Here is a 15,538-nt window from a genome sequence, read left to right as displayed (position 1 = left end):
TGATTGTTGACATCATTGAGAGAAAGCCACCAGAGACAGGGATGGGTGAAGGCAAAGAGTGGGACAGACTGAAGCTTTAAACATAAAATCTGTAGACCAGGAAGAGAAGGGTGAAGCTCTAGGTTATCTTTTATATCCTATTGATTTTGGGTTGCTCTGGCAGCTGATACAGACTCTGCTTTAAACAGGGGACATTCCTGTATTGCCAGTGCTGCCTAAAGAGTGAAAAAGGTGTGCTTTTCCTGAAAATCCTCTGGAGAAAATAGGAGAGGAGGAGATGCCTTTCCATCTGTTTCTGATAGAAAATACAGCTGTATTTTCCAGGACCTTCTTAAGGATCACCTGGAACCCCCTATTCAGAGTTTATGTGGAAATTTCAGAGTTCAGAGTAACCAGTAATTTTGCCAAGGCAGCAGATTGATCTAATAGAGAAAATCTGGGAGCTGAAAAATCAACATCATTTTAAACCTAAAGATTTACCCCTCTGGATCAGCAGTTCCACAGATTATATGAACAGTGTGCCCCAAATTGCTCAGAAATTAAAGTGTTTCTATTTCAGCTCCCTCGTTTCAGGTGTTCAGCTGAATCTCAGCATCTCATCCCAGATTTATGCTGATAGAAATCCTCACTTCTCAGCCAGGCACAATGTGTTAAAAAAACATAAATCCCACCCTCCAGCTTCCCCGCCCCCCCACCCCCAGTCATTTTTTATTAATTGATTAATCTGAACTTCTGTGCTAAATCTGAAATGGTTACCTGAGGCTGCAGTAGTAGGACCACACAGGAAAAAAAAAAAATCATTATTTTTCCTCCTTTGTCAATCACAAATCCCAGCAATTTACATTTGCATGACTTGCCTGTGACCCCCAGCCAGGAAATCTCTTGCTGTGACAGAGACTTGGCCAAACCCTGGATCCACGCTGGGCTCTTCTCTTGCCAACGGTTCTGCCCTGCCACAACCTGTGCAAGGAGCTGGAAAGTGTCCTTGGAAGAGGTTGTCAGTGATATTTGCATGTCCTGCAGCCCTGATATCCTGCAGTGAGGCCATGCAGCCCAATCTTGCTCCATGCTAAAAGCTCTCAGAGCAGTGAGAATCTGCCCGTAAAGCTTTGTGAGGGAGTAGGCCCTTATTTGAACACTTAAATTCCCTTTCTTTTGAACAATTTAAAAAATAAGTAGGAATTGCAATGCTATCAGCTTTTCAGGCTGACATTGTCCTCTAAGCAATAAAAGAAAGATCCAAACTGTGCTGTTGGGAGTTGTACTTCAGAATTTTATCTTTGGAGAGGAAATTCCCAGGAATTGCTAGAGAAAGCCATTTTTATGCAATATAAAATCAGCAATCAGGAGGGCTATTAAACCCTTAGTTTCATCTCAAGCACATTATGTCTAGCAGGATTTTTAATCACTTTTCCAGTGAAAAGTGATTCATCCTGCCAGTAGAATGCTTTGAGAAGCATCACCTGCTATTAGAGATAGGGGAAATGGATATGTTGGTTTAATCCAAAATTATACTTCCCATGGAAGTCTTCAGCTATTCTGGGAATGCTTCACAATGCTCCAAGAGGGGGTTTACAGCTGATTTCTAAGATAAGGGAGCTTGCAAAAAGATATAGAGAGGTTATTAAAAAGAACATGTGATGACAGGTCGAAGGGAAGTGGCTTCAAACTGAAAGGGAGCAGGTTTAGATTGGATATTGAGATGGAATTGTTCCCTGGGAGGGTGCTGAGGCCCTGGCACAGGTGCCCAGAGAAGCTGTGGCTGCCCCTGGATCCCTGGCAGTGCCCAAGGCCAGGCTGGACGGGTCTTGGATCACCCTGGGATAATGGAAGGTGTCTCTGCTCGAGACAGGAAAATTGGGAAAATATCTCTAAAGTCCCTCCCAACGTAAGCCATCCAATAATTCTGTGACTCTACAAAAATCCAGTTCAGGCAGACTCAAAAACAGTTTTACCCCTCGTTGTGTAACACCTCTTTTGTCCAGCATTCACTTCAGAAGGCATCCACTGAGAGAAGGCAGCTGTTGATTGTGCTGCTGCTATTTTCTAACCTGCACTGGGATGTGCATCTCTCCAGGAGTGCAGGAGTGTCCGAAGGTTCCCAGATCTTAAATTTCCATCAGCCACTTGGAAAGGGATCGATGCCTTTTCCTGGCAGAGTGTTCTCCTGCTGGGTATTTTATTTTTTCCCCGCACAATTTGTTTAAAGAGTGGTGTCCAAGCTCTGCTGCAGATTGTACATTTGTGGCTGGGATTGAAGGAGTTCCCAATGGCTTTTCCCTTTCACTCAGTGTGAAGTGTTCTGAAATCACAGGAGTTTGGATACCATTTGCATATTGCTGGCTGAGGTTTACGTACAAATCACAAATGGGACAGGACAGCCAGGAACGTGCCTTGAGCTGTTTTATTTTCCAGATCAGTCTCATTCTGTGGTTATAACAATGGGAAGATCCCATCAGCTCACATCTCAGACAGCAGACCAAGAACTTAATGTTATAACTTACTTTATAAGTTTTTTGCCCAATCACACAAAGCAAAAGCACACTGACAGTAGTTCTATCCAACCACTATAAGCACAGGTACCTTTGGTTAAACAATGCTTGCTTATTTCAAATACAATACCTGCTGGTAAGCCTTAAAACACAATGCACAGAGCTCCATTATGAAGCTTAGAACTCCCTAATACCTCACTAGATAAACTTTTCTGTGGCTTAGGGAGTTATTCCAGACAAGCATTAACACACAGACCATTGTTCTATTTGTCCTCACTTTTCTACTTCTTACATGATTTTTCTGCTGACCAATCTCATGGCTACTGCTTAGCTCTAATCACAGTTCTGCTGTCTCTAAAGCCTATCTTTTGCAACTTTCCCAAAACCCTCTGATTTTATAGATTCCCACATTTGCACAGGAAGGCAAAAAACGCAATCAAGTGGCAGGCCTCAGACGTTTCTGGGGACAGCAACTTGTTGGGCCGCCAAGCCAGTGTTGTAGAGCCCAGCAATGATGGAAATCAGTTCTGGAACAATGTCCAGATACTCAGAGCTCCTTCCCAAACCCCTCTATTTATAACAGAGCCTTTTGCAAGTCTTGGCCCTGGTGTGGCCACTTGAATCATTGCTTGGTGGGAACAGGGACTCAGCAGTGGTGTTTCCATGACAAAGTGAGCCTCTTTTGGCAACGCTCACAGAACCATTTATCATTTTTGAAGCTAACTTTTCAATACTGGAAGTCATAATAGAATTAGTAAAATGTGTGTAATTCAGCTTGAAGTGAGTGATCTCATCTACCTTGTGGATTCAACTCCTCTCTTGCATTATTTTAGGAACAACACTTAGGCAAAAGTTGAATCACACTCTAATTCCTCTTTGTGTTGATGTAAAACCATGGCCATGGAGGATTTAATGAGGATTTGCTGTTGTTGTTGTTCTTGATTCTTATCTGTCCCCTCATTACCCCTCTTATTGTCAAAGTGCCTGATATGGCATATCCTGAATGGAGTAGAAATGTTCCCATTTACTTAAAAAAAAAAAAAAACCTAAAAAAAAATCAGGAATTTAAAGACTTAACACAAAAATGCAGAAAAGGAAAGAGCAGTTAGTGGTACTGAATTGCCATATTTGATCTGCCCTTTATAGAAATGCCAAGTGAATTCCCATTTCACCATCACATCATTACAAGGACTTCAAAGCAAATTTTCTTATCCTGGAGGTTCTCAGGAGTGCTGGGGACATCTCACTTCTGAGTAAACTCATGTAGAGAAATCAAGATTTATAGCAATTGTGGATATTCTTACTGAGAACAAAATGAGCAAAATGGTGTTTTGTGAATAACTGAATGTAGCCAGAGACCTGGTTGCTGAGAATTTCAGACTTTCTGTGATGACAGACTTTGATCCTCAACAGAACACTGCATTTGACCGGAGACCATCAGGTCAAATGAGCAAAATTAGCAAAATGGTGTTTGGTGAATAACTAAATGTAGTCAGACAGTTCAGGTTTTCTTGGCTGGACTGTTCTGCATGGTTGATGTGTATATAAAATTATACAGACCAAATTTATAATATATAAATATATATGAAAAATATAATTATCTCTACCAAATTTATTCTAAATACATAAGTTGTATCATAACATGATTGTTATTAATTTTACCATAAGTTCACGGGAACAGCAAAGAATTAAGTACTGGAATTTGCACAAAGCACATACCAGTTTGTATTTGTGGTGGCCACCTTAATAAAAACCACGCAAGGGAAATGAAAGCTCTGAATTTGTTGAACCTCTGCATGTCCTGCCAGCTTCTTGTGCTCTCTCAGAACCAAACAGATATTGAATTTTACTGTCTCTGTATCTAAATGAATGTACACATTCTCTAAACTGATGCGAGTCAGAATCTTTCACTTCATTGAGAGCAATAAATTTTTCAAAGACCTGCGAATTTCATGCGCTATCGACTCGGATTCTTGATTTTTCCTATTATGTGTCAAAACACTCTTTAACTGCACATATCACTGATCTCTTCTGGGAAACTGAGACCAGGCTGTCTCTGCTGAGCACAGGAAATTGCAAATGTCCTCGAGGCGGAAGAAATGGGATCACAAGGACTGGATTCAGGCTTGCACTGCCATTGGAATCGGGCTCTGCCTTCACTTGTTGAAGCCTGACTTGGCAAATTAAAGGCTCTGCCACTCCATGGTCGATGGAGAAGCATCAAACCCCCGGATCCTTTCAGGGAAATGTGATAACATCAAAACAGGCAACATTCAACAGACAAACAAGGTGATAACATTCAACAGACAGACCTTTATTGTGGGAAGTGGAAAAACAGAAACTTCCACAGACACAGGAGGGTTTGATTTGCAGCCTTGGGAGAAGCTTGGATTGATGTAAAAATACAATACACAGATATTAGCAGGAAAATCATAAACTTGTGTTTCTATAGTTGTAAGTAGGAATATGCCTTAAGCAAGTAAAAACTGTATTGATAAGATGGTGAAGGGTTTATAATGTAGTAATGTGGTTGTACAGAGTAAGCTGAGTTCAGAAGTTGTAAAAAAGCTCATATAAGTGTGATAGAAGTTCATTGGATAAAAGTATATGTAATGCAGTAAAATTAAGTCAAGGTGACGGGTTAGAAAAGCAAAATAAACTTTGTGGCAACTGTCCATTGGGTTATAAAGTTATATATTGTCTTGTAACAAAGAACTTGTGACTAGTTTGAGCTATAGCTGACTGCCTGCTCCTCTAAAATCTCACAGCCTCTGAGACTGATGTCTATCTGAGTAATAAATCAGGTTTTTGTGGTCCCATCCCTTCAATTAAAGCAGCAGTAATAATTCCTTTTGTTATGAACAATTCAAGCGCTTTTGATTTTCCCAGATATGGAATTGCTTGTTAGCAGGGATGGCAGGCAGCTCCTGTTCTCTCCTTTGACACTGAGATTGATGCTTCCTCCTTTGCTTTCTGTTTCGGTTTCCATGTTCCCCAAAATTATTTTTTTTTAAAATCTGTTGATGAAGTGCTATGAAATGGCACAAAAATGCTGATGGGAAGTCACATCAGAATATTGTGGCAACAGTGAAAGCTGGAGGAAAGCTGCAGGGAGAGGAGAACCATGTGGCTCTTTCTGTCCACACCTGAGCCTCCTAAGCCAGACTTACTGGGATACAGTTGACTAAATTTAATCATTTGGCCAAATTTAATCATTCAGTTTAGTCAGAGACCTCTGAATAGGTGTGCCAGGAGAACAGTAAAGTCTGAGCTTTTAACCTTTGGCTTTCTTTACAATCAATCATGCCCTGGCTTTGATACACCTCTAGCAAAGAGGATAACAAAAGAAAAGTAAGGATAAATCACACTGTAGATTGAATCAAAATTTTCTTATCAAATGTCTCTGAGAACAGGGGCATGGTGGGTTTCTTAATATTCTAGAGTGGAATCATAGAATGGTTTGGGTTGGAAGGGACATTGAAGCTCATCCTGTTCAACCCCTGTTGTGGCAGGGACACCTTCCACCATCCCAGGTTGCTCCAAGCCCTGTCCAGCCTGGCCTTGGACACTCCCAGGGATCCAGGGGCAGCTGGAACAACCTGGAATAACCTGTTCTGGTGTCTCTAGCCTCCATCCTTTGATAGACTTTGGATAAATACATGCATCCATGTGTGGCATTGAACATCCACTATTTCAAGCTGAAGAGTTCTGCAAGTTAGCAGGAAGTATGTGAAGAAATATTTCCTTTTGTTTAGTCACATCCTGCTTGCATAGACAGTGCAGAATCATTATTATTATAATTATTATTAGGGCAATATTTGTACTAAATGACAGCTTTTCTAATCTGTACTGGTGAAATGCATAGAAACTGCCACATTTGTGTTTTGAGTCGACCCCTGGACACTCCTCTCAGACCTGGGCAACTGTGGAGGGTGAACCTGCACTAACAGCACAACTCCGGTTTTCTTGTTATTTCCCTTTTATCTTTTTAAAAATATATTCTATGAACTTGAATGTCAGCCAATGCAATTTTCTCTGTCTTTGGGGATGATGTAGCAAAAGCCCTTATGTTCTTGGGAGATCCTGGAGATCTGTGACAATTTATCTTTTCCAGGCACCTGGGAGCCCTTAAAACAGGATTGTGTTTGTTTTGAAGACAAACAAATCTAATATGGTTGTGCCTGGTGTGTCCCCTGGGGGAAAACAGCTGAAATTTATTACTGGGGTCTTGGAGATGATGAAACTGTGCAGCATTATTAGTTCCTGAAAATGGTGAGGAAAGATTTCCAGGAGAGTTCATCAGGAAACCCTCTCTGTCCTTGAAATAGCAGTGGTGGCTTTTAACATTTACACCAAAAAAGAAGTGTGCAGATGGTTCAGAGCATTACTACACAAACAAAAGCACAACACAGGCACCACCAAACTGGATTGTCACAGAGCCACTGAATGGTGTGGGTTAGAAAGGACCTTACAGATAAATCTCATCCCCTTCCATGGGCAGGGACACATTACACTATCCCAGGGTGCTCCAAACTCTGTCCAACCTGGCCTTGGACACTTCCAGGGATGGCACATCCACGGCTTCTATGGTCACCCTCTGCCAGTGACTGCCCAACCTCACAGGGAACAATTCCTTCCTAAATATTGATCTGAATTGCCGAGGTCTCTGGTGTTGAGATGACCCTGAGGTGTTAGAAAGTCTCTTTTTTCCCAGCCCCGAGACCAAAGAAGAAGTCGAGATTCCTCAGCTCTGCCCTTCAAGGTTGTTTATTTTCTCTTATCCATTCCATTCTTTCTCTGACCTGCTGAGATCTGGCTTTTTATACTTAAATCTACCTGTACTTTATTTACAATAATTTTCCAATACCTATCACCTATGTTAGACAGTCTGTCTCTACTCTAAACCAATCCAGAAGTGTCACCATCACAGCAGAAGATGGAGGGCAAGAAGAAAGAGGAGGAAGGACAGGACACGCCCAGATTCCTCCATCTTGCCTCCTGAACCCCCATTCTAAATCCCCAAAATTCTACTTTTTCAACCTGTGACAAATTCCCTATCATTCTACTCAAACTCTTGTGGCTTGTAACTACTGGCACAAAGTTGGGAATTGTTTCCATGGGCTAAAATCAAAGGCACAGGTGTTTGTGACTCCGTGCCAAGGGCTCTGAGCTCTTTGTCAGGGTCTGGAGTCCTCCAGGGCAGCCAGAGGAATGTCCTGGGTTCCAACGCTGAATCTCCCCTGTCTTATTTTAAATCCATTCCTCTTGTCCTGTCACTATCTGCCTGTGCCGAAATTTCTCTTCCTTATTTTTTTTTAATCCCCTTCAGCTGCTGGAAGGATTTCACCTGCCCTGGGATTTGCTCTCGGGTTTTGTTGGGTGCTGCATCCCTGATCCAAACTGTTCGCCCCATTCCCTGGGGTGTGAGGGAAGGAAAGCTGAACTGTGCAAATGGAGCTCCAAAGGAACCAAAAGTGGATTAAATTTGGGGATTTTTATCCCTGTTCGCTTGTTCCTGCTTATCAAATAAGGGGAAGCAGATCCCACAAAACTTCCTCTGTGCTTTTCCATTGTCAAGAGTGAAGGAAATGGGATGAGAAATAAAATAACAGAAGTGCTCCAGTGAACCACAGTTATTATAGTTTTTTTAATTAAAAATTCACTTTTATTTTTGTTTTCTATTGGGGTAATACATTTCTTTAATATTGTGATGGGTTTTTGTATTATGAAGGGATGGATGTTTATTGGGGGTTTTTTGGGAGATTTATAACAGTAATTATGAATTTATTTCATAGATATAAGGTAATTTTTTTTAAAATTTTTGTGAGACTATTTATGTGTGTCACTAAATTTCAATTGTTTGATTAAAATGTATGAGAAATCATAGTGATTTTTGTTTTTGTGATGTTTGTTTTTGTTTTTAGAAGACTTGTAATATGAGTTGTTTTACTAATGTGTGTTAGAATGTCTGTTAGCTTTGATTGTTCATTGCTGATATGTTTTATCTAAAGGACATTAGGTGATGGGTTAAAGTTTTTAAAAGCTATTTTTTGGTATATAACTTCTTTATTTATATTTATTGGTAATGTTATAGTATTAAGAAGGGATGGATGGTTGTTGAGGATTTTGTGAGGGATTTACAACAGTAGTTATGAATTTATTTCATAGATATAAGGTAGATTTTTTAAATTTTTGTGAGAATATTTATGTGTGTTACTAAATTTTAATTGAGAAATCATAATGATGTTTGTTTTTGTATTTAGTACACTCGTAATATGAATTGTTTCACTAAGGTCTGTTAGAATGTATATTTGCTTTGGTTGTTCATTGCTGGTACATTTTATCTGCAGGACATTAGGTATTGGGTCAAAGTACTTAAAAGGTATTTTTTGGTATATAACTTGTTTATTTATATTTATTGGTAATGTAATAGTAATAGTAATAGTTATTGTTGGTTTTGGTTGAATTATTATTGGAGTTTTGTAAGTAAGAGCTGAAATTATCAGCTCTTAATTATAATTTGTTGAGATGACAGTTGGAAAAGTTGAAAGTCTAAGAATTTTCTTAGTCTTTGTTTATAATTAGAAAGTTGTTTGTGTTGTGAAGCATTAGTAATTCTTGTGGGAATGTATTTATGGTAAAAATATTTTAAAAATGATATTAATTTGGAAGTTGTAATTCTAATTGCAATGATGTGAATTATAACATGTGTATTGTATCACCCTTCACATGACACTGAAAATGGAATAAAAGTTTTTAAAAAACCTCTCAATTTCCCCAGCTTTGGGTTGGAAAAGGGAATAATCCAACAAATCATCTTCAGCCAGGGCACTGATTTTCACTGGATTTGAACCTCAGCCATGCCCCTATACAGTGATCTCATGAAATCTGAGGTTTTATTCTCCTTTAATTGATATTCCTTGGCCACTGTCTGCTATAGGAATGAAATCCTGTATTGATTTCCAGAAATGAGTCACATCCTTATTTTGTTGCTGCTTTGGGATTGCCTGGATTGTGTTGGCTGCAATGTTCCTCTCATAATTTTTTTTATTCCCTTCTTTTTCCCCCTTTACTTTTTTCTTGTGTTTGGCTGTATTAGAGAGTTAAAGATAGAAAACAGAAAAAAAGAAAGAAAATATTTGGATCAAGTCAGCCTGATTTATTTGACATTGTATTGTTTTTGACAAAAGAATTTGCCTTGAATTCCCTGGAAATAAATAAAAGCAACACTGAGGAATGAACAGGGTGACAGAATAAGAGAAACAGCTTTTAATTTGGTTTAGATTCCAGAGAGATTTTAATGAATTGTGCAAAGACTCATAAGAAACTGGCGGAAGATCAAACCAAGAAGAAATTTATTCCTAATTCTTCTTTAAACCAAGAAGAAATTTATTCCTAATTCTTCTTAAAATTCTTTTTGTATTTAGAGATACCCTTGTTCAGATATATGTGAAGAAGTAATTCAATAAAATAAAACAAACCTGTTAGAAATCACATTTTGACAGGGATAATAATAAAATATAAAACCCTCAAATAATTTATGCAAGTTTTAATTACTTAATTAGGCCTTAGACATGCTAGGAAAAAAAAAGGAGCAAAAGTAAAGAAAAAAGAGAAAGAAAATGAGGTTTGTTACACTTTTGTCTCAACTTTAAATGAAATTTTTGGGTTTTTTCTTTCTTTTTCCTTGCAATGGGTTCTTAAAACTTACTGATCACCTCATAAACTATTTTATTTTTGTAACTGGTTTTTTTTTTTTTTTCTTATTTTCCCCCATATTTCAGGTTGCAGCAACCCATTCCAACTGCATCATCAAAAAGGAGCAAGAGACTTGTCTGGAGAAGATCCGGAGGGCGACGGCCCTGAACCCTCTCAATGATTCCTCTCCAGGTGAGTCTCAGCCCCTGCACCTTGAGCTGCCCATTTAAAGGGATTTTCACCATTTCCTGGCATGCCTGGAGGGTGAGAGGGGTTTCATGGTGAGAGGAGCATCAGTGCTGCTGAACGAGCTTGGGGAAATTAAAAAACAAAAATTCAATCAATGGGGGCGCATAGGAACCATTCCTGGTTGTTATCAGAGGTCAGGAATTTGTTTCTTTGCTTAAGGTTATAATATGTCCGTAAAAATAATAATTAAAAAATTAAAAAGAAAGGATTGCTGGATGATTTTTGCCTGGGTGACCGCAGCTTTGGGGACAGGATGTGACACAGCTCATCACAGCAATAATTTGGGTATCTCTCCCGTGATCTGAGGCCCTTTGCAGGGATTATCCTCGTGGTGTCTGTAATCTTGATGAAGGATGCTCGTGCTTTTGCTGAGATAAGAAACTGAGGCGGCGAGCAAAGAAATTTATGGTTTAATATCCTGTCCCATTTCCTTCTGGCTGGAACTGTGGCCAGCACCAAGGGGAGAAGGGCAAAGAATGACAAAGAAACTAATTGGAAATCAGGGTCCATTCACTGAGCCCTGTCCAAGCTGCCTCTGCTGTGACTGGAATTGATAAAACCACAGAGAAAAGCCGATAGAACACGTTGTGTGTGATAAAAGGGGGGAGCTCTGTCTCCCCTTTTCCTTCTGCATTTCAGTGCAGAAGCACAGGAGGTCAGAGTGCAGGTGCCTGTGCTATCACTGCCCTCTAAAGCTGACCATAAAATTCAGGAATTTTAGCTGCTTGGAGCGTTTCCATCAGAGAGGAGGGTTTCCATCAGGGTCCTGCTATTTACCTCATGCATTAATTTATTTCTGTCCTGCTGCCCAGCTCTGGGCAGAGTCACTGTGGGGTGTGGTGGAAGTGAGGAAAGCTCAGTGTGTGCCAGGCAGTCCATCCCACCCACAGGGATGTGGTTTTGAGACCCTCTTTGTGCTTTACAGGAAAGCTTCCCAATTTTTCCCTGCTCCAGAAGCGGCATGAGCCAAGGAAAAAAGGGGAAAAAGGGGAAAAAAGGGGAAAAAAGGGGAAAAAGGGGAAAAAGGGGAAAAAGGGGAAAAAAGGGGAAAAAAATGGGAAAAAAAGGGAAAAAGGCCTTTTTCCTGCCTCTTACCCCCAGAATGGTGCCAGAAGCTGATCATGAGACCTATTCCTCATTGTTTGGGTTCAGGAACTCATAGAACTCCCCAGGTGAGAGGAGACCATTTCACCAGCCAGCTTTTATTCCTTTATCGCCCGAATCCAGAATAACCCTGACAGCTGGGCACTGCTCACACTGAACTCCTCCTCCTGCCTGTTCCCAGTGGAAAGGACACAGCTCAGAGATGGAGGAAGCCCAGAGCCCCTGGAAAAGGCTTTTTCATCTCAATGTGATGGAATTGTATCACCCACTCAGGCAGGAAGGGACTGGATCCTCTCAGGCTCTCACTCTGAGCAGAGCCCAGCTGCTCCCTGTTCTGCTCCCCCAGTGTCTGCAGGCTGAATCACTGGGAGGATTTTCCCAGGCTCATTGAGCATCTCTGAGTTGTTCCCCACATCCTGTGGCAATGACTCCCACAGCTGACGTGGCTTAGAGTAAAAAAAAAAACCCCATATCCCCTCTAAAAGATTAATTTTGAAGGATTCTGACGTATTTCTTGTTTGAAAACCCTTTCCTTCCATGCATGCTACTTGCTAGCCTTTTTCTCTGCATATTAATTTTTTTTTTTTTTTTTTTTTAGATTTTTTTGTAGACTTGTTTTAAATTTATTTCATTTCACCTCTGGGACTGCAGCAATTCACTCTAAATCCTGACCTCCAGACTCATCTTTCTTTATTTCATGATGCTTACTTCAAGCCAGATCCTGCCACCCTCATTCTCAACAAAGCTCGATCTCCTAAGTTAAAAAATATCAACAAAATCCTACCACCTCCTTACTGGTTGAATTTGTAGATGTTTCACCACAAAACCCCCTGAAGATGAAGTAATTCCCCAGAAATTAAGCAGTCATCAGTGCAGGGTGTTGATTCCTCTTGAATTTCTCCTGCTGCACACAAATTATTTTTTATTTGTGAAAAATGAAAATTTCTCCATATAATTTTTTTTTATATTCAGCACTAAGACTGAATGATGACGGTGGAGAAATGTTATCAGCTTGTTTCTCTCAAAGAAAGATAAAGACAGGGAATAACTCCCTTGCTTGTCAGAAATAGCTGAAAGAAGCGAGAAATCCCTCCTGACTGGTGAACAAAATTCTGCTAATTCAAAGGAGAAACACACAATTTCCTCTTTGACTATTCCTGCCTGAAAATTCCAATATATAAATTTTTTGAGAATTTCTTTCTCCTCAGTGGGGCTGCAAGGTCTGAAATGGGATCAGGAACTTTTAGGAAGTCTGTAGGGGGTTGTGAACATGACCAAGTTACTGGGACTTAAAAGAAAAATTCATCATTTATGGCAGGTGACACAAAAAGGGTCAGGTACAGAAAGTGGGTCTGGCACATGAACAGTCTCTATATTCTGTATTTCTGCAGTATCTAGAATAATATTATAAAATATTAGGGTTCATGACTCCTTCTCCAAGGTTCCCACATGGTGCACAATGGTAAAATCTCTGCTCTTTAAGGACCTTGTTTTCTGTGCTGGTATGAGAAGCCCCATCTTGGGTGGCAAGAGAGGAACAACAACTCCTGGTCCCTCCATTTTGCAGGAATTCAGCCCTGCTGCCTTTGCTTTACCCCCTTGCTCTGTTCAGTGAACACAAACATCGACCAAATGGGGTTTCTGATCTGTTTCCTCCTTTCTCTCCCACTCCACCTCTCATGCCCAGATGTTCTGCTCATTATTTCTTTATTCTTCACAGCAGTTTTCTCTCCTTCTGCTGCTGGGCCATGCCTTTAATGCTTCAGAGGCAATGATTGCCTTGAGATTTTTTGTTTGGTTTATTTTTTTTCATTAGTTTCATGATGGATTTTTCCTCTTAAATGCTTTAAATTCTTCAGGAAACTTTATATGAGAAGAAATAGGGGGCACATGCTGACCCTGTGTGTCCATTCCTGTTCAGTCATCACTAACAGCCTGAATGGAAAAGAGAATTTGAAGGAAATGAAATCTCAGCAGGACCCAGAATCTGACTCCCTTGCTCTGGAGGAGGAATTAAACTGATAAAGGGGAGTAATGAAAGCCAAAGGCAGACAAGAGAGGAAGGAGAGCAGTGATTACTTCATACTCAACTTCCCCAGGCAGTGGTGCCAGGCTATTTCTTACATCAGTGTTTCCAATTTCCTTTGTTTGAGTTTTCATCCCCACTGTGGAGCTCCCCAGTTTGTGCTGGGCCCTCTTCTAGCTCTCACCAGCCCTCCAGGTATTTTCTGCCAGATCAGAACTGATAAATCTCACTGCTGATCCACATGCATCCTTTTTTTTTTTAATTTCTATTTCTCCCATCCAGACTCTTCTGACCTGTTCCCAGCCCTGGGGCTAGGAAAGACTGACACAGGAGTTACTCAGATGTTAGTGACAGTTTCCTGGGTTAGGTGCATTTAGCAGGGGATTTATCTAATTAGATGTTGATACCTTCAATTGCATCTGCACTACCAAAGGGCAAGTCACCTTCCTCAGTTTGTAGCTCTGGATGTCTACCAAGCAGAGCCCGAGAAATCATTTATTTCATCCTCAACATAGATTAGATGATGTCTATTTTTTCTTTCTGGAGACATGGAATAAAAGGTGGCCATATGAGCTCTAAATAATCACATTTCAGTGTCTACATTTGATCACACAACTCACCTTTAGCTTCTGTCTTTGTTATATTGACTAGGTCATGCTGGAGGTCTGCATTACCCCAAAAATCTCAATGGGATTTAGGATGGAATTCTTGCCATCTCAATGAATTTTGATGGAAAGAACCCTGCTGATGAAATGGAGAACCATAGATTGGCCATGAAATACTTTTTCCCAGCTGTTCCCTGTCTTGTTTTCCACTGTTGGAACCAAATATTCCAGACTTGTCCCTTGAGTGTGGTGGGAAAATTCCTTGAGTGATTTGCAGATTTGTGTTTAAAATTTAGTGTTCAAAGCGCCTGAAATGCACTAACTTGGAAAGAGCTGAAGTGAAAAAAGTGAGCTCAGCACAAGAATTTGAATGGAAGTGATGAGGCCTCCTCAGTGATTATGTGGTGCACGACATGGAACCAAATATTGCAAACTTGTCCCTTGAGTGTGGCTCCCTCTCAAATTGTGGGAGAGTTCCTTGAGTGATTTGCAGATTTGTGTTTAAAATTTAGTGTTCCAAGTTCTTAAAATGCTCTAACCTGGAAAGAGCCAAGGTAAAAAAAAGTGAACTCAGCACAAGAATTTCAATAGAAGTGATGAGGCCTCCTCGGTGATTATGTGGTGCACGACATGGAACCAAATATTGCAAACTTGTCCCTTGAGTGCGGCTCCCTCTCAAATGGTGGGAGAGTTCCTTGAGTGATTTGCAGATTTGTGTTTAAAATTTAGTGTTCAAAGTGCCTGAAATGCACTAACCTGGAAAGAGCCAAGGTAAAAAAAGTGAGCTCAGCACACAAATTTGAATGGAAGTGATGAGGCCTCCTCGGTGATTATGGGTTCATGACTCACTGTCAAATCAATCTTTACCTTCACAACTCCATCATCTCTTGTTTTCCTGTCCCATTTCTCCTGTCCTTCCTCTGAAAAATCTTGAGAGGAAGCAACATTCCCGGGCATGTCAAGGAATTGAAAGGAAAAAAGGATTTGAGGGGATGTGATGGTTCCTGCGAGGAATCACATTGAGTTCTTGTTAAAAGTTACCCTGTAAATCAACAGGAAAGAAACTGGTAAGGGCACCAGGGGGTAGGAGCTGGTAATTAGGAGGCAGTGTGGTGATGCAAGGAGAGATTTTGAATTATGTTTCCATCGCACAAAGATGATGGAGCAGGTTTTTTTTTTTTTTTTCAGTTTCACATTTTTTATTGAGTGTCTCATCATCCTCCTGTTCTCTGAGAGCCTTTGAATTATCTGCTGTTATTTCCCCTGGCACCACTGGGAAGACATTACTTCACTGTGTCTCCCTCACTGAAGCAGCTGTGCCCAAAAACAACAGGACTAGGATGGAATCCAAGCTGATGAATTCC

General features: G+C 40.4%; 1 protein-coding gene across 12 annotated transcripts in view; it reads left to right on the top strand.

The window, feature by feature from the left end:
• ADCYAP1R1 (ADCYAP receptor type I) overlaps positions 1–15,538 on the top strand; it is a 150,739-nt gene that overhangs the window by 51,978 nt on the left and 83,223 nt on the right. For all 12 annotated transcript variants that reach the window (XM_058031142.1, XM_058031195.1, XM_058031186.1 and 9 more), the window contains one exon: positions 10,277–10,382. In XM_058031142.1, the coding sequence (XP_057887125.1) occupies positions 10,277–10,382 (106 nt within the window). The remainder of the gene's footprint in view (positions 1–10,276; positions 10,383–15,538) is intronic.

The sequence above is a fragment of the Melospiza georgiana genome, chromosome 1 (assembly GCF_028018845.1).
Source record: "Melospiza georgiana isolate bMelGeo1 chromosome 1, bMelGeo1.pri, whole genome shotgun sequence".
NCBI lineage: Eukaryota > Metazoa > Chordata > Aves > Passeriformes > Passerellidae > Melospiza > Melospiza georgiana.
This window is presented reverse-complemented; position numbering and strand designations above follow the sequence as displayed.